The 19,238-nt window shown below is 40.8% G+C and overlaps 1 protein-coding gene across 8 annotated transcripts in view; it reads left to right on the top strand.

Annotated features, from left to right (window-relative positions):
* The window catches only part of Dlish (Dachs ligand with SH3s), a 206,694-nt gene that overhangs the window by 100,233 nt on the left and 87,223 nt on the right, over positions 1-19,238 (top strand). For all 8 annotated transcript variants that reach the window (XR_011017519.1, XR_011017520.1, XR_011017518.1 and 5 more), the window contains exon 5: positions 4,265-4,454. Coding sequence is in view for 5 of the 8 variants with exons in the window: in XM_067135166.2 (XP_066991267.1) it covers positions 4,265-4,454 (190 nt within the window). In the remaining 3 variants the exon portion in view is untranslated. The remainder of the gene's footprint in view (positions 1-4,264; positions 4,455-19,238) is intronic.

Below are 19,238 nucleotides of genomic sequence, written 5' to 3'. Positions count from 1 at the left end.
ACAACAAAATATACGCAAATTTTTAGTCAACTAGGAAGAACCTAATGATGTTTTTAACTATCTTCATTTGAAGCTGGTGTTGTTTTAACTCTGTCTTAGCACAGCCTCAGTTTATAATCAACAAAAGCTGTTCACTTGCACTGTGCACTCCGTTCAAATAGAGAGTGACCAATGGAGTTTGACTACCTCATGAATCCTAGGGCGAATTATTTTGGTTGGAGCCAAATTACAAATAGTCAAATTGGAATGTTTTACCTCATCAATTTTAACAATTAGAAATAAGTGTACAGTAATTATAAATTGTGTTTTATTTTGCCAACATTTGTATATACTACGCAGAACTACCATCGAACTCAATATCATACGGACTTTGATTACTTCCATTTTTATACTGTGCATATGATAACCTCATTTTAATATTAAGAAACCACTAGCGTATTTACTATGTGTAACTAGTCTGTTGTTATTTCGTTTTGGATAGGACTTTGTACGTGTTTTTAATGTATTCTTTCTTACATATATTGCTCATAATTTCCAACCAGACGTCTGGTTTAATTTTGAGGTGCTTTGATATGACTGATGATGCCCCACATGGAGGGCGAAACATGTCTCCATTTTAACGATGTTTAACTAAAAATGTTAACATCCAGTAATGTATTGAATAGGTTGGAGTCCAATAAATTCTTTTATATTATTATTATGCACTAGCCATGCGTCTTGGTAGGTGTGCTATTTACCAACTGATGAGCCCAGCTTAGCACACTGGGGCAAAACGCTGGCAACCAGGAATGAGTTAGCTGGAAAATTTATAATGTCCAATAATGGACCATGTATATTAGTATTATAAATTTACTAGTTCAGGACAAATATTTCAGGTTCCCTATGGGAATCAACATCTATATCATGAGAAATTTAAAGTTGTAGCGGAAGCTGAAACCATCGGAAATCGTACCGCTGGCAGAAAATGTGATATTGATGAATCATGTATTCGTGATTGGAGGAAGAAGAAGGAAATGTTATTAAAAAGTAATGGTGGTCATAGAGCGTTCAGAGGGCAGAGTGCACAGTTTTCTGAAATTGAAGAATGGCTTTATAAGTACATGACTGAGAGGACGTGAACTAGGTTGTGGTGTATCGATTGAAATGTGTCAAGTAAAATAATTAGAGATCGGAAAGGAACTTAACAAGGAGGGTTTTACTGCAAGCCATTGGTGGATAAGGAAGTTTTATCGAAGAAACGGACTGTGTATGTGAAGAAATGTTGACGGCTTTTCATCGCCGCATTATTCATTTGCGGAAGCAAAATACCTATTTGCTTTCGTAAATTGGGAATGCTGATCAGACACCCATTTATTTCGAAATGCCACTCAACAGTACAGTTCACATTAAGACTTCTGAAAGCGTTGCTATCAGGACAGGTGGTTACGAAAAGTAACACTGCATGGTAATGTTATGCGTGTTAGCTGACAGAATCAAACTTCGTCCATATATGGTTCTGAAAAGAAAAACACTTCTGAAAGGAAATTTGCCATCTGGTATTTTCGTTCGAACCCAAGAATCCAACTGGATGGACTGTTACTTAATTGAAGACTGGATGAAGTGTGTTCGGGAACGTCGCCTGGGAGGTTTATTTCAGAAGAAGTGCTTGCTTTTGCTCGACAGTTATCGCGGTCATAGTACTGGCGCCATCAAGGAATTGATAAGTAAAGGAAAAACTGATCCGGCAATAATTACAGGAGGGCTGACCTCTATGCTACAGCCATTGGATGTTTGTGTGAACCGACCTTTCAAAGCTGCATTGAAACAGCTCTGCACTGAGTGGATGGCGTCTGCCTGCGATCATGTACTGATACCAACTGGACGAGTGAAATGACCCAAAATGGAACTTCTATGCAAATGGATAAAGATTGCATGGAATTACATCTCCAATGACTTGGTGAGGAAAAGTTCCAAGAAATGAGGAATTTCAAATTCTATTGATGGTAGTGAGGATGACTATGTATAAGACGATGACATTGATCAAAGTTCTGATGGTGGTAGTTCTGATGATGTTGAATCTTGATTGATTTGTACATTGAACTAGTTTTATTTCTCATTGTGGTGTTTTTAGTGTTTTTATTACTTGTAAAGTGTTTTAAATTAGCAATTTTGTGACACATTTGCTGGAATTAAAAAGTTGAAAAGTAAGCATGTGATTTATTTTTTCCCGAATTTTGTTGTTAGATATTTGGGTGTTCGGGTCTTATTCGGTGGTGGGTGGTGTTTGGGATTATACAGTAATTCATCACTTAAGACAACACTATGCCTCTCTTCAACCCAGCTGATGCCTTCTCGACTCCAGGACAACTCCACGTATCAATGTTGTAGGTTCAGTGGAGCACTTGCTGCAGGGGCATGGGACATGTATGCAATTGTTTACCAGTTGTTTGTCACATAATGCGTGGAGCCACAGTAGCTCAAATTTCTGCTGCTGTTGCGTGGAGGTATGTCCAGGACATCAGAATGATATGGCTATCTTCCCTCACTGTTCTCCATCAGGTTAGTCCTGTAGCAGGTCTCTGAGCATGTGTCCCTTATTTTAACTATTGTTACCATATACACGTATGTAGCTGCAGTTCGGCCAACACTTGCAGCTACAGCTCGCAAGGATAACGTACCCTCATGCAGACTTATTACCTGGGCCCTCCCAATCAGGGATAACTATTGATATCCTGTTTGTACCCATCAGTGAGGCATGTTGTACAAGCATGACTGCACGTTATGGACTACACATCATCTGAGCTCTACTGGACTTTGCGTACTAGAGGTGGTTCATCCGTGACCAATCGAGTACAGAGGGCCATGTGAATAATCCAGTTAGCCTGAAACTGTGATCCCTTATGTACCTAGTTGTACCATTCCATATCTCCACTATCAACCCAAATGACCCATTCTTTCATTTTGTTGCACTTTCCATTTTGCCTTGTGTGTTAAGAGTGAAAGAACATAAAATAACACACGCAGACATTTTGTATATGATGAATAATGCTACAATGTGTTAATGGGAACACTGAGTTCCATTGTGGAATTAAAAAGGAAATTACTGCATTTACATAATTTACCCTCTAAGACTGTAGGACATATTTTCTGATTTTTTTTTTTTTTCTCCCCGCATCTTGCATTAAGAAATTGGACACCCCTTACATGTAAAGAATGTGTTTTGTGGATTCCAAGAATTGTGTAAATACTGTTGCACATGGAAAATGTAAGGTCATTAACCATCCCTTCCAATTACCTGCTATCACTGTCTCTCTTTCGGCAGGACAGATAGTAGTGCTCAGTGATACAAGTGTGATGCAAAGTGAAGTGCAAAATGGGGCCAAAGAATATTAATTATACTTCACCGTCTAAGCTTAGTTATTTATTTTGCAGATGGAGGGGAAGTGGGAGTTAAATGCATGGGAAGGAAGTTAGGTGAAGAAATGAAATTAATTTATATTGGACGACTCAGAAAGGAAAATTAATGTCGATGTGTTTACCATTTTGTGGCCCAAAGTATGGAAAATATCCCAAAGTCTATAATGAAATGCTTGATGATTGGATGAAACTGAGAAATGATGGATTGCTGTGTTGCATGAAATGTTGTAAATGAAAGCGTAGGACACAGCAGAGAAATGTAGTATCCCAAGGGCACAATTGAAGGCAAGCATAGGGTGGACTCTCCATTTTATACAGAGACATGAACTTGGTCTGCGAAGATGAACCATATTGGCTCAGTATCTACTGCGGGATTACATGGACACAAGGGCGCCCATGCCCCCCCCCCCCCTACCAGCTCTCGGGGAAAGGCAAAAATCTAAGGGTAGTCAGGTGTTTTTTCTTTCAAGAAAATGATTTAAAAGTCGGTATTACGTAGAAGTGGTAGTACGGCCCCCCACCAACAGGCAGGGGATACCATGGATGTTATTCTACCGCCATTCATCTTCCAAAATTTAAAAAATACTACATACCCCCAGGTCTAGGCTACCCCCTACAAACTGTTGTATGGGCACCCATGCATGGACAGAGTAATGGAATTTCAGATGGTGATCATATTTACCAGTACTCATTCTTGAAGGAGCAGCATCAAAAATAACTACAGTACAAATCTTGAAGATACTTGACTACATTCTTCTTCTTGTTTGTATATTTTTACCCATTTTTAAAATGAAGAAATGCTTGTGTGCTTAAAAATAAAGCTTTGTGATATGTTATTCTTATAATACTCATATTTTGTTCCCTGCAGGATCCGTCGGGCCGATACATTGTTCTGTACACGTTCATAGCACGTGATGAGAATGATGTCAGTGTGGAACGTGGAGAGTTTGTAACTGTGCTGAATCGTGAGGATCCAGACTGGTACTGGATTGTACGCAGTGATGGCCAAGAGGGTTTTGTGCCCAGTGGTTTTGTATATCCGGCCCATGTTATACAAGGTATGTACTGCCTTTTTCATATTCTTCCATTCTTGTAATTCCAGTTGTAACTTTCAAGTACATGAAGTTGTAACTTTCATATGCATAAATGGTATTTGAATAGCTGAAACTTATTTTACATGTGCTTGATAAAGAGTTTGTTCATTCCAAGTACAAGATGTTTTGATGTTAAGACTCATAAAATGATGTAAATAATATCATTAACATAATTGTGTGCTTCACACTTTGTAGATATGAAATTTGCGGTAAAATAGAAATGGGGGTGTCAAGGATGGCTCCTCAGTATCTTGTTTTTATTACTGATTCTGTTATACTGTATTTGAGACTCAGTAGTTTTTTGGGTATATGTTATGTGAAATGAGACAAACTGCTTGATAAACATGATATTTTGTGAAGATTTTGCTCTACTTCCTTGAAAGTAAAACATTTGAAGGCTATTCAAAACAAATTTACAGTCACTGTCTTTATCAGGACTCCGTAGAAGTTAGAAGGCATAGACTGTTTGGTGTGGTCTGGACTTTGAGCTACTGAATAGCTACACTAACCAACACAAAACAATGCTGCACATTGTAAATATTGAAGAAATTATATGTAATTACCTATTTAATGCAACTTCAGCACTTCATCTTATCTTTCTTGATGGGAAAGGTTGTCTGTTATTTTTTGTGAATGAATATAATGATATAAGGTATATAATGAAAGGGTTCTTGTGATCTTCACTATCTTATCTCTTCTGTAGCTTGAAAGGTGTTTTTTGGTGATATTGCACTCTGAATTTTATTATACACTTTTCTTCATCCTGCTGTACTCTTCAACCATTTAAGGATGTTTCTTTCAGTGAACTGGATTTCCAAACATTTCTGACATTTTCAAAATCAGCTCAGACAAAACAGGTCTTGAAGTCGTGAGGATCATGTACGATCTGTCACTTCAGTGGAAGTGGTCTTTACATGCATTATGTTGCAAATATGTTGAGAACTATCGCTTCAGTAATTTCCAGAATGGTGCAGAGGTAAAGAGAAACCAAACATTATTTCAGGAGACCAGTATCAGGCCTACTCCACTGTTGCTTTTATCTTTTTCTTAATTCGTGTTGCTCATTTTGGGGCATAGGTCTTCCATATACTTCCATCTGATCCTGTTGTTGGCCTGTCTCTTCACCTCATACCAAGTTCCTCCTATTCATTGGCATTCCTCGATCGTCTTCTTCCAAGTCTCCTTTGGATGGCTGCATTTTCAATCTCTTTCGGGATTCCAGTCAAATGCTGTATTTTCAATGGCTTCAGTGGGCTTCCTTAGAGTGTGGCCTATCCAATGCCACTTTTCTCCTTTATCTGGATTTCAATTGATTACCAATTCGTTTCCTTGCATAGGTCTTCATTTGATACGACATCCGATCATCTTCTGTTGGTGATACATCTTAAGCAACAATTCATGAAGACTTGCAGTTGTTTTGTAGCCTTCTGGGTGACTTTCCAGGTTTCAAAACCGTAAAGGCGAATGGACTTAAAACATTTGTGTTAAAGAGTCATAACTTAGTCCTCCTAGAAATGTTCCTGTGTCTCCATATAGAATACAGTTGAACAAAAGCACCGTTTGCTTTCCTGATACGGCTCTTGAGGTCTTCTTTAACTCCTCCAGTTGTAGTCCACAAACCTACTACACTGGCGTAGCAGTGGGAGATGTGATACTCCCACGTGGTGCATCCCAGGTGGCGGATAGGGGGGTCCTAACCGGCTTGCCGGCGGACTTGAGGGAAATAAAATACCTCTCGCGGACCAAACACACACCCCCTGCGGGTGGGGGACGCACATGTAGAATACACCCGTGGTATCCCCTGCCTGTCATAAGAGGCGACTAAAGGGGCCCAAGGGGCTCTCAACTTGGGAGCGTGGATTGGCGACCATGGGGCCCTTAGCTGAGTCTTGGCATTGCTTCCACTTACTTGTGCCAAGCTCCTTACTTTTGTCTATCCTGTCCGACCTCCCTTGGTCAACTCTTGTTCTTTTCTGACCCCGACGGTATTAAAGCATTCGAGGCCTAGGAGTCTTTCATTTTCACGCCCTTCGTGGCCCTTGCCTTTCTTCAGCTGTTACTTCATCTTTCGAGGTGACGGATCGCTTCTTTCTTCTTCATTTTTCTCTCTCTTTACCCCCTGTGGGTTGGGGACGCAGACGAATAATACACCCACGGTATCCCCTGCCTGTCGTGAGAGGCGACTAAAAGGGGCGACGAAGGGATGATTGAATTAGAACCATGCAACTACTTTTGATTCGTACCATCATGCTGGGAACACCATGGGTTGCCTGTACTTGCGAGTAGTACCACTATATTAGGTATGAAATAGGTTTGTGATTAGTAGCAGCAAAGAGTTGGGTCTCCTGTGGGTTTCCAGTACCCGTGCGTCGTACCCATGTGAGCAACGCCGTGGGTCTGGGCGTTGCCTGTGAGTTGTACCACTATATGAGTGACACCGTGGGTCTGTGTTGCCTGTGATTAGTACCCAGTATTTGAGGAACACCACAGGAATACCGGCACCCGTGACTAGTACACCTAGGTGAGGAACCTCATCGGTTTGTGTTGGCTATGAGTGGTGCCATTGTGTGAGAAACACCATAGGTTTGCGTTACCTGTACGAAGTACAATACTTGTGAGTAGTACCATCTTGTGTGGAACACCGTGAGTCTTCGCTACTTTTGATTAGTACCCCAACATGACAAATACCATGGTTCTTCTTTACTCACAACATGTACCATTCTGAGGGGCCTTAGACCTGGATTTTGGACCCCTTTAGACATCAAGCATCCTCTATTCAGGATTGTGCTTTATAAGTGGTCTCTTGGTCGGTAATACTATTATTTATGATCTTTTTTAGAGTCGGATCCACTGTTTTATTTGTTTGCTTGTTTTTTGTTCATGTCCATCCATGACTTTTCTTAAATTTTGGTCAGTGGATGATTTTGAACTTTTTGTTGTCATTTCATTTCGTACCATTAGGGGCCGATGACCTCGATGTTAGGCCCCTTTAAACAACAATCATCATCATCATCATCATCATCATCATCCAGTTGTAGTAACAATACTCCCAAGAAATAGGAAAGGTTCTACTTGTATATCTGTATCATATAGACAATTTATCATAAATCATGGATTTGACCCTCATCTCCTTGGTCTTATCAATAATTACTAGCCCAGCAACCTCTACCTCTTCCTTCAACCACTTAATCTTCTCCTCCATATATCTGAACTTTTGACCCAAGAGGCAGGTATCATCTGCAAAATCAAGATCTTCTAGCCTGTCTTGTAAGCCCCACTGACTTCCCATTTTTTGACTTCTATTCACTCTCCTCAACACACTATCCAACAGAAGTAGGAAGAGTGTTGGAGAAAGAGTGTAGCCTTGTCAGACTCCAGATGTCACATCTATAGGCTCAGTAAGATCTCCAATATGCAGAACCTGACATGTATAAGCTTCATACATGAAAATGAAAACCTACAACCTGTTTTTCAGTCTTTGACCGGGTCAGGGATGTAATGAATGAACCATATAGGCTATTATTACAATGGGGTCGCCGCTCCCAAGGTGATATATTAATGAGTGATGAATGCTATGAAATGATAATGGAGAGTGTTCCTGGAATGAAAGATGACAGGGAAAACCGGAGTACCCGGAGAAAAACCTGTCCCGCCTCCACTTTGTCCAGCACAAATCTCACATGGAGTGACCGGGATTTGAACCACGGTATCCAGTGGTGAGAGGCCGACGCCCTGCCGTCTGAGCCACGGAAGCTCTAAGCATCATACATAACCTCTATAAAGTTTAGGATCTTTCAGGGTTTCTCAAGTGTTTGCCACATAACTCTACTATTGAGTTAGTCAAAGGCTTTCTCAAAATTAATAAAAAATCCATTAGAGGCCTCGTTCTGTACTCTGTTCCAAAATCATTCTCAGACATAACTACGATGCCTATGCAAGCTGGCTTGCTCCTTTCTAAGGTATAATTCAACAACATCTTTCACCTGCTCTAAAACGAGCACCTTTCTGGATACTGACAGCAATGAAATTCCTCTCCAGTTATCATCCTTAGTAATATCCCCATTCTTTGATATCTTAACAATCAGGCCTTCCATTCAGCTGGTAGCTGCTCCTTGTTTCATACCCTTTCCAGCAGGGGTTGCAGCAATTTTGCCGAGCTCACTATCTGCTTTAAGTATTTATGGTGCAATATTATCCATACCTGGCACTTTACGGTCTTCTCTACTTATGAGTAGGTTGGGGGTTATAAATTTAATCTTGGGCCACTATCTATAGACTCCATTTGTTGGTTACCAGTCTGCTCTGTATTGAGTACTTCTGAGAAATGCTCTTTCTGTCTTTCTAACCGTTCTTCCTGGATGGTCAGTAATTCATCTCTCTTGTTTTTAAGAGGCTTATTTGTGATGAAGCTTCTATTTGACAGTTTTTTGTGATGCTATACAGTTCCTTAGCATCTCCCCTCATGATGCTCTTCTGTCTTTCATGCCTGCTCATGCACCCGCTGTATACCATCCACTCCTTCCTAAAATGATTGTGTTACCGGGCGAGTTGGCCATGGGCGTAGAGGCGCGCGGCTGTGAGCTTGCATCCGGGAGATAGTAGGTTCGAATCCCACTATCGGCAGCCCTGAAGATGGTCTTCCGTGGTTTCCCATTTTCACACCAGGCAAATGCTGGGGCTGTACCTTAATTACGGCCACGGCCGCTTCCTTCCAACTCCTAGGCCTTTCCCATCCCATCGTCGCCATAAGACCTATCTGTGTCGGTGCGACGTAAAGCCCCTAGCAAAAAAAAAAAAAAAAAAAAAAAAAAAGAGATTGTGTTATCAAGTACGTTCCCTCAATGACTTCCAATTATATGTCCTTAACTTTCTTCCATGTTGATTTAACATCCATCTCCTGGTCTGGTTCAGGTTCAACAGTAAGAGCTTCAAAGCGATTTCTTAATTCTGTCTGGAATTCTTTCCTTTTGCTGGAGTTTTCATTTTAAACTTTGCAACTAACAAGTGGTGATCACTTCCAATATCTAGCCCCTCTTATTTCTTACATCAGTTAGCAATCTTCTAAACTTCCTAATTATGGTGATGTGGTCTTTCTGGTTTTCTATAACATGATCTGATGATACCCATGTAATCTTGTAGTACTTTTTTATTTATCATACGAGTTTTAGTGTCAGCAGTGTCGGAGGACATGTTTGATTTGCCTGGAGCAAAGGGCAGGTCTTCCTATTTGACACCCATGGGTGACCTGCACATCTGGATGTGGGATGATGATGATGAGGTAGGGAGAGAATGAAACCTGATGTCGGCATGTAGCCTACTCCTGTTGAATAACACCAAGGGGTCTCCTCAAAGCTTTACGTCTCCATCCGACGGATGAATTGCCATCAACAGCGTCATATGCCCTCACTCCATATAATCACTGCGGAGAGGTTTGGAATTTAATCCACGCTTTTGGCATGCAATCTAGTGATTAGAAACAGTATACCACCACCTCCCCCACCCTGCTGGCCAACATTCTGATGGTGAAATTTTTCGACTAACGGGACTCGAACCGGCTAACCACGGTGTCATACCATATAGACTTAAATGCCCTTATGATCATGGCCACAAGGCGGGCTTCTTATAATACCGTTTATGTGGAAATAGAGTGCCATCCGCTACCAGATCATGGTCGGCTCAGAAATCAATGAAGAGTTGTCCGTTTCCATTCAAGTCACCATCTCCATGCACTTCCGTAATTTGCTCCAGGCCCACTACTTTAGCATTCAAATCTCCATCACAATAATAATATTCCTCTTTTCCACTCTCCTAATTGTCTCCTTTCACTGGCAGTAAAATTCTTCCTTTTTTTTTTTTTCTATCACAGAACTCGTTGAAAAGAAACAATATACATTGGGATGTTGAAAATGTGACTTTTTTTGACTTCAAATGAAATTTATTACACAAGACAATCAGTATGAAATTCATCAAATAAACAGTTACATGGGCAGAAAGACAGTTCACAATGGGCTCATTTTACAAAAGTGATAGCCTCATGTATTGCCCATGCATCATTTGTCAATTATTCGAAGCAGTAATCCATTGGTGCAATCCATATTCCAGGTTCATCATCCAAGTATTCACCCTTATAAAAACCATACTTAACCAAGTTCGTGAAATGAGGAGCGCTGAACTGATACAGGGAAAAGGACTGCAGAGCCAGAGAACTATCGTGGTGCCATATGTGCTCCTGTGTCTCGATTATGATTGTGACCATTATGTAACGAACAAAAGATTTGTATTTTCTAAAAAAATGAATATCCAGAGGCTGGATCTTCCCCGAACATCCTTCAGATACCAGTTCTTTTTGTACGAGTTTATCATCAGGTACTTCGAAAGCAGACAATGCTTGATCTTTGTTAGAACACCATGAATCCACTAAAAGCAGAATTTTCTTCCTGTCATCAGGTATACTTGGCCACAATATGTCACGATAGAACTGTTTAAGGTCTGCTTTCAACATATTCACTGTTTTTCCAGGATACAATCTTATATTCTTATATCTTATATTCTTTGACTGCGGGGATTTTTCAGGTGGCTCGGATACAAGCACATACGTTGGCCGCAGTATTTCACCTTCCATTGAAACCACAGGCATAATTATTAAATTGTGCTGTGTTGCAGAGACTGATCCAACAACAGTGTGAACAGCTGTTATTCATATGATTCGCAAGATTTGATGGCAATGTAACTCTTTGTCAAATCTACTCTGGTCAGCATTGAAGACATGTGTCTGTGGAAAAATTTCTGAAACGATGATGTTGCGAATCTTCGCAACAAAATCATCGCTCACCTTGACAAGTTTGCCTCCTTATCCTGCCAATTTCTGCCAAATTTGTGGGTTATTGCTCTGTCAACAATGTTATTCCGCTTCTTAAAGCGATATACCCAGGAATCAGAAGCTTTAAAATCAATTGTATTTTGCGGATCCATCGCTATCTCAAGTTGCATGGCCCACAGTCGCAACTTCTGGTCGTGAATAATTGCTCCTTCTGTTTCCTTTTCTTTGAATTTCTGCAGGACAGCCTGATTGATTTTTTTGGATCGACGGAGTATTAATTTTTTTCTCCAAATTATACAAAATGTTCATGTTCTTAATTTTCTTGAACTGGTTCATGCGATAGACGTTTCATCCGAGGTTCGCCTGTCATAGGATCTGTGGTCCAGTACACTAGAGAATGCTGCTTGTAAGTAGTCCAGTCCCCTTCTGTCATTTTTGCTGGACCATCATGCTTTCGCCTTTTGGGCGAAGGCACATACTCAGATGCCGATGAACTAGAAGTGGAGGGAAGAGACTGCTGCGATGAGCATTGATGTTCCATATCGACACCATCATCTCCAAAGTCCATTTCCTTATCCCACTCATCTTCATTGCCTCCAGCAAATCCTAATGGCCAGATCTCTTCCCCAATTTCCATATAATTTTCCAGGAGAGTAATTATGTGTTTTATCATCTCCGATTCCTGGATGTTTGGAGACTGATTGCTTGCTCCGAATCGGGAGACCAAGGCAGCCAGAACGAATTTAGGATCCATCTGCACTGTAAGAAGAAGACATACAATACATTTGTACTTGGCAGCAACATCACATCACCCACAACGTATCATTAAAGTGTGTATAGATGGACACTTTCCCTTGATGATTAATTGACAAATGTTGGGTGTGCAAAGTGTATGGATGTGCTTTTGTAAAATGTGCCCATTCTGAACTCTTTTTTTCCCATCTCACTATTTATTTGATGAATCACACATTGATTGTCTCTCGTAATAGATTTAAGTCAATAACAAGTCACATTCTCAACATCCCAATGTATATTGTTTCTTTTCAATGAGTTATTTCTTCCTTTATATTGAGAGACTCGTAGACCTGGCACAGGCCCAGCGCGACAGACAACTGTGAGAGGGGATCGTCGCATCATTCGGATGGCCCGGATGGAACCCCATGCAACACTAGCGCAAATTCGAGTAGCTGTGGCACCCCACGTTACACAACAAACAGTTGGTAATCGCCTGCGTGCAGCTGGCTTACGAGCCTGCGTCCCTGCAGAAGGTGTTCCATTGACCCCACAACAGCGACGTGTAAGGCTGGCCTGGTGTCGAGAAAGATCGACGTGGGTCGACTAATGGCATAGGGTCGTCTTTAGTGATGAATCACCGAGCTCGATAGCTGCATTCGCTTAAGTGCGGCCAGTATCCAGTATTCGGGAGATAGTAGGTTCGAACCCCACTGTCGGCAGCCCTGAAGATGGTTTTCCGTGGTTTCCCATTTTCACACCAGGCAAATGCTGGGGCTGTACCTTAATTAAGGCCACGGCTGCTCCCTTCCCACTCCTAGCCCTTCCCTGTCCCATCGTCGCCATAAGACCTATCTGTGTCGGTGCGACGTAAAGCAACTAGCAAAAAAAAAAAAAGTGATGAATCGCGCTTCTGTCTTGCCCGCAGTGATTGCCGGAATCGTGTGCGCCGACGTACCGGCGAGAGGGGCCGCCCAGATCTTATTGTGGAGAAGCACACAGGGCCAACACCAAGCATTATGGTCTGGGGAGCTATTGGCTTTAATGTGAAATCACAATTAGTGCTTGTTGAGGGCACTATGACTGCTCGACAGTACGTTGATAGGGTACTCAATCCAGTGGTTGTCCCTATGATGGCGAACATTGCTAATGGGATGTTTCTGCAGGACAGTGCCCAGGTTCACACTGCACACATCTCCAGAGAAGATCCCCACGACATCACAACCTTAGAATGGCCCGCCAGATCCCCGGACCTTAGTCCTATTGAGCATGTGTGGGACATGATGGGTCGACAACTGGCCAACCGTCCTCAGCCACCCACAACTCTGGAACAACTGACCTGTGCAGTGCAGCAAGCATGGGCCACAATTCCTCAGGAAGCGATCCAGGGCCTTATTGACCCATGCCTGGCACAGGTTCATTAATGTATTGCAGCTCATGGTGGGCACATCCTGTATTGATTGTTGTCCAAACTTGCGGTCAGAGGGACCTGAAAGTGTAATAATCGAATCACAATCGAACACTAGTCCTGCATGTTCAATTGCAGCAATGTAGCACCACTCCTTCTGGGTGTTGCAATTGCCATTTTCTTCAGTGTATATGAAACAAGCATTTTAGCAACTTTTGGTGTCATGTTTCAACACTTTACTGATACTTTGTGAGTCCTATAGCTCTTTAACGCTTGTCCTTCTGCCCCTAAAATTTCATAGTTTTTCTACTTGTGACATAAGGTTTCAGAAAATATATATGGGTTTCCGGCAAATCAGTATCAAAGGATAGAAGGTTTACTTGTGAGATGGGTTTCCAATCCAAAAGGCTCCTCTTTGCAGTTTTACTTAGTGACAATCTCATGCCATCTCTGTGTACAGCATCTTCTGCCATTTATCAGAGTAAAGGAATGTGCTCCTGTTAAAGGGTTTGTATGCCCTGAAGTCTGGCTACTGTACTTCATTTAACCCAAGGATGTCCAGCCTGTATTCCTTCACTTTAGCCACTTGCTACACCTGCTACTCTCTCTCAAGATTCTAACATTCCAAAACCCAATTTTCATTTTCTGTTTCATGCCAAAAATTGTCACCTTATTATCCGTCCAGTTGGATTTCACATCAGTTTCTTTAATAGTGCTTTTTCGTGATTGTGCGAGTTATTAGCCCAGAGCAACCCGATCTTTGTGGTGAGACTACCATGTGAAGCCTCCAAGGGTGCTGTTTTTTATGGAGGCTATCTCCCTTAGCCTCTGAAGATCCCTCTTTGCTGCAAGGGAGTGGTTCTTCCTCTTTATTCAACCCCAAGATAGGAGCTTGCATCAGCGGTCAGTTTTTCCATTTGGACGGTCTCCTTCACTGTACCAGAGACCTGTTAGCCATCACTTTTCAGGGTTCCTGTGAGACCTTCACAGCTACTGTAGTGGTCATGAGGCATACAGGATCCCAAATGTACATCACCTCCACAGGCAGCTGCCTACCATAACATTGCCCAACTCCCATGAGGGTTGGACTTCTGGGAGACACCACTGCTGTTGATGTGTGAAATCCTCTCCAACAACTCTAAGAGGTGAGCATCAAGGAGAGAACTGTCCAAAGCAGGTTAGAAAAATCCATTCTCCAGTCGAGAACACGTGCTGCAGGCCCCGAACTCATCAGACAATGTTACATTGCTCAACTGCAATATGTGACAGAACATGTGACTAGATGATACAAATGTGGGAGCATTTCACTGATGAGTCTCAATTTTTTTCTCTGAACACCAGCAGAGAAGGAGTGTGTAGGAGGACTGGAGAAAGATTTTCACCTAAGATAGCTTTTAGGAGAGGTTCTATGATGGTGCGGGCAGGAATAAGTTTGACAGCAAGGATGGACATGGTGTTTATGGAGCATGGGACCTCTGATATATGGATGAAATCTTTGAGAGGCATGTTGAGGAGGAAAGAAAGCTTTAAGCAGTGGGACAATGAGTACAAGACCATTCATTCACAGTTGGGCAATATTATTATACTACAGTAACTAAACTTGAACATAAACGTTGGTGATTTTGTAGAAGTATTGTGTTACTGGAATAAACATGAGATCAGCCAGTTTATGTATGGCTCTGCTCACCAGACCTTTTCAGAAAGTGTCAGCTGCAATATTGGATGATTGAAACAAAAGTTGAAAGGTAAATAGAATAACAAAGAGATGTACATTGATGAGTTATTTAATATATTGTAACATGTTGGCATAGTAGATAAATAAATAAATAAATAAATAAATAAATAAATAAATAAATAAATAAATAAATAAATAAATAAATGAGTACAGAACCTGGTAGCAACCTATTTCTAAGATTTATTAACTAGCACTACAATTACAGATTTACACTCACACAGACGATAGCCGATATTACAACTTACACACGTACACAGTCACACACTTACACTCTCTCTTAGTTTCTCTTATGTTCCATCTACAATGACACACACACACACACAGAGTCATCGATTATGTACACTACACTCACTCAGCCACTCGGTCACACTCGTTAGCGCTGTCACGGTCCACAGCCTACACAATTAGAATTAAAGAAGATTCAACCTATTCAATACAAAGTGTGTTGTGCAAGGTGTTCACAACATGTTATTTATTATTACTAGTACCGGTTTCGAAGCTTAATGGCGTCATCATCAGCTAGAAATCACAAAATGGGCAGGGTACATAATATACAATTGTATAAATGATACATGCATTGCAAAGTACAAATGATTGATTGTTTTTACATTAAGAGCTAGATCAATAATGAGTAAAATGAAAATGAAATGAAAGCCTACAACCTGTTTTCCTGTCATTGACCGGGTCAGGGATGTAATGAATGAAACATATATAGGCTGTTATTACAATGGGGTCGCCACTCCCAAGGTGATTTATTAATGAGTGATAAATGCTATGAAATGATAATGGAGAGTGTTGCTGGAATGAAAGATGACAGGGAAAACCAGAGTGCCCGGAGAAAAACCTGTCCCGCCTCTGCTTTGTCCAGCACAAATCTCACATGGAGTGACCGGGATTTGAACCACGGTATCCAGCGGTGAGAGGCCGACGCGCTGCCGTCTGAACCACGGAGGAATGAGTAAAATATGATGGCATAATATAACACATAGAGGCGTTATAGTCTTAAGTCTAATGAGGCAGGTAGGTATTGTACAATAAAATTGGTCTGATGAATGAGAGTAAAAGTCTTAGTATAATAATAAAACGATGCGGTAAAATTGTCCAGTGTTCTGTGTGGTTGGCAAGACCATCAAATATTTGTTTAAGGCCGGTACACCTGACGTTGAGTGGTTGAATAAGGTTGAATTTTGAGGTCGTCTCAGCTCAACATAGGTGATGAAGCTTAAAAGGAAGAAAAGCTAAGTTAATGAAATGGATAGCTAAAAATGGGTTTGCGGCCGAATGTGATGGAATATGGGACTCACCTTGTTCAGCGTGCTGGTTGTGTGTTCTGAGAAGGGTTGGGGACGAGTGAGATGGATGTGAGTAAGTTGAGTGTGAGTGGAGGTGAGGTGGGAGGGACAGGAAAAAGAGAAGGGGGGGGGGGAGGAGAGAGGAGGGGAGTGGAAGGGATGGAGTGGTGGTCGTGTGCGACATAGGAGAGTGTTATGCAGAGCGTAAAAGATTGATTTCTTCTTCGTGGATTTGATGCCTCTAAAGACTTTGATTAGGAAGTTGAAAAGAATATTAGGTTTTTCTGAAATTTCATTGAGGTTTAGATTAGGATTGAAAAATTGGTCTAAATGGATAAAACAGTTTTCCGTAACATCGAGTAAGGGGCCTTTGTTTATGTTCTTGAGAATTTCTAGGTCTTGTTCTATGGTAGTGAAATTATACTTTGAGTCATGTATGTGTTGGCCTATTGCAGAAAACCTATTATACTTAATGGCATTGACGTGTTCTAGGTATCTAACTTTGAAACTTCTTCCGGTCTGTCGGATGTATGAGGAAAAACAGTTATTGCATTTGAAACGATAAACACCTGACTTTGCGTGAATGTTGGATTTGTTTATTGATTGGGAATTGTGCACTATTTCTATATTTCTATTGTTGGTTCTGTACGAAATTTTAATATTATGTTTCTTGAAGATGTTAGTTACACTGTATGTTTTCATTGAAAGTGAAGGTGGCATATAGGGCGGGGTTAGGTCTTTCTTTGGTTAATGTTGACAGTCTGTGTTTACATTTGTTGATAATGCGTTCTATGAATGAGGAATTATATCCGTTATATTTAGCGGTGGCACGTATGGTATTCAGTTCTTTCTTTAGATTTTCCTTAGATAACGTTATTTTTAATGCTCGGTCTACCATACTGTAGTAAGTGGCGGACTTATGTGTGTATGGGTGTGTGGAGTCTTTTCTGATAGTTGTCGCTGTTTGTGTTGGTTTTCTGTAGATATTATATTCTAGTGAGGAAGGCAGTCTCTTAATTGTAAGGTCTAAAAAATTTATTGAGTTATTGGACTCGGACTCCAATGTAAATTTTATATTACAATCTATATTGTTTATATTGTTGAGGGTGGTAGCTGCATTTACCGTTCTGTCATCTAGAATAACCAGAGTGTCATCGACATATCTGGACCAGAAAAGTATGTTTGAGAAGATATTATTGTTGTTAATTGCCGTGTCTTCTAGGGAATCTATGTATATCTCTGCCAAAATTCCTGAGGCCGGCGACCCCATAGCCAGTCCATCTTGTTGGTATATACATTTGTCAAATGTGAAATAGTTGTTGTGAATCACTAGTTTTAGGACCTTCATGAAATCCTAGATCTCGAGTTTAATTAGCCCGCTATGTGCTTTTAGGTTATTTTGAATTATGGGAAGGAGTTTTTTAGTGTTAATGCTGGGATACATATTGTTGATATCAAATGAATGAAGGGTGTGAAATGGTTGTATTTTAAATTTGTTCAGTTTTTCGATTAATTCAATAGTGTTTTTTTACAGATTTTTTCGACTGAAATTTATAATTTTTACTAGGGAATTTCTGAATGAATTGGGCCAATTTGTATAATGGGCTAGGTCTGTAGTTAATGATGGGGCGTATGGGGACGCCGGTCTTATGGATTTTGGGGAAAGCTTTGGCGGTAGGCAGACCGGGATTCATATTAAGTAGTCGCGTTTTTTCTTGTTCTGTAAAAAGGAATGATGTATATTTTAAAGTTTGTTTTAGGAGACGTTGGATTTACTGAGTCGGATCTTTTTTAACTATGAAGAAGGAGCCATTATTGAAAAAACTTATATAATCGGTTTTATCCATGACAACGGTTGTATTGCCCATATCGGTTTTTGTAATGATGAGGTCGTGATCTTTAATTTTCTTCGTGAGTTTAGTGATATGTTCTCGTTCTGCGAAGGTTTCTTTGTATATACTACTATTAGTGGTGGTGTTGTTTTGTTTTTTAGGTTATGGATTTTGTTTAATTTCCGTTTAACATATAATCTGACCTCATCTTGTAAGTCTGAAGGCATTTTGTTTATGGCTGTTTCTGATTCTGATTTCAAATGCAATAACGGTTTTTCCTCATATATCGGACAGACTGGAAGAAGTTTCAAAGTTAGATACCTAGAACACGTCAATGCCATTTAGTATAATAGGTTTTCTGCAATAGGCCAACACATACATGACTCAAAGCATAATTTCACTACCATAGAACAAGACCTAGAAATTCTCAAGAACATAAACAAAGGCCCCTTACTCGATGTTACGGAAAACTGTTTTATTCATTTAGACCAATTTTTCAATCCCAATCTAAACCTCAATGAAATTTCAGAAAAACCTAATGTTCTTTTCGACTTCCTAATCAAAGTCTTTAGAGGCATCAAATCCACGAAGAAGAAATCAATCTTTTACGCTCTGCATAACACTCTCCTATGTCACACACTACCACCACTCCATCCCCCTGACCCGCCTTAAACTCCGCCTTCCCATCCCTTCCACTCCCCTCCTATCTCCTTCCCCTCCCCTCTCCTTTTCCTGCCCTTCCCACCTCACCTCCACTCACACTCAACTTACTCACATCCATCTCACTCATCCCCAACCCTTCTCAGAACACACAGCCAGCACGCTGAACAAGGTGAGTCCCATATTTCATCACATTCGGCCGCGAACCCATTTTTAGCTATCCATTTCATTAACTTAGCTTTTCTTCCTTTTAAGCTTCATCACCTATG

Source organism: Anabrus simplex, chromosome 1 (genome assembly GCF_040414725.1).
Source record: "Anabrus simplex isolate iqAnaSimp1 chromosome 1, ASM4041472v1, whole genome shotgun sequence".
NCBI classification, from domain to species: Eukaryota; Metazoa; Arthropoda; class Insecta; order Orthoptera; family Tettigoniidae; genus Anabrus; species Anabrus simplex.
The sequence above is the reverse complement of the archived record's forward strand: the minus strand, read 5'-3'. Positions and strand labels throughout refer to the sequence as shown.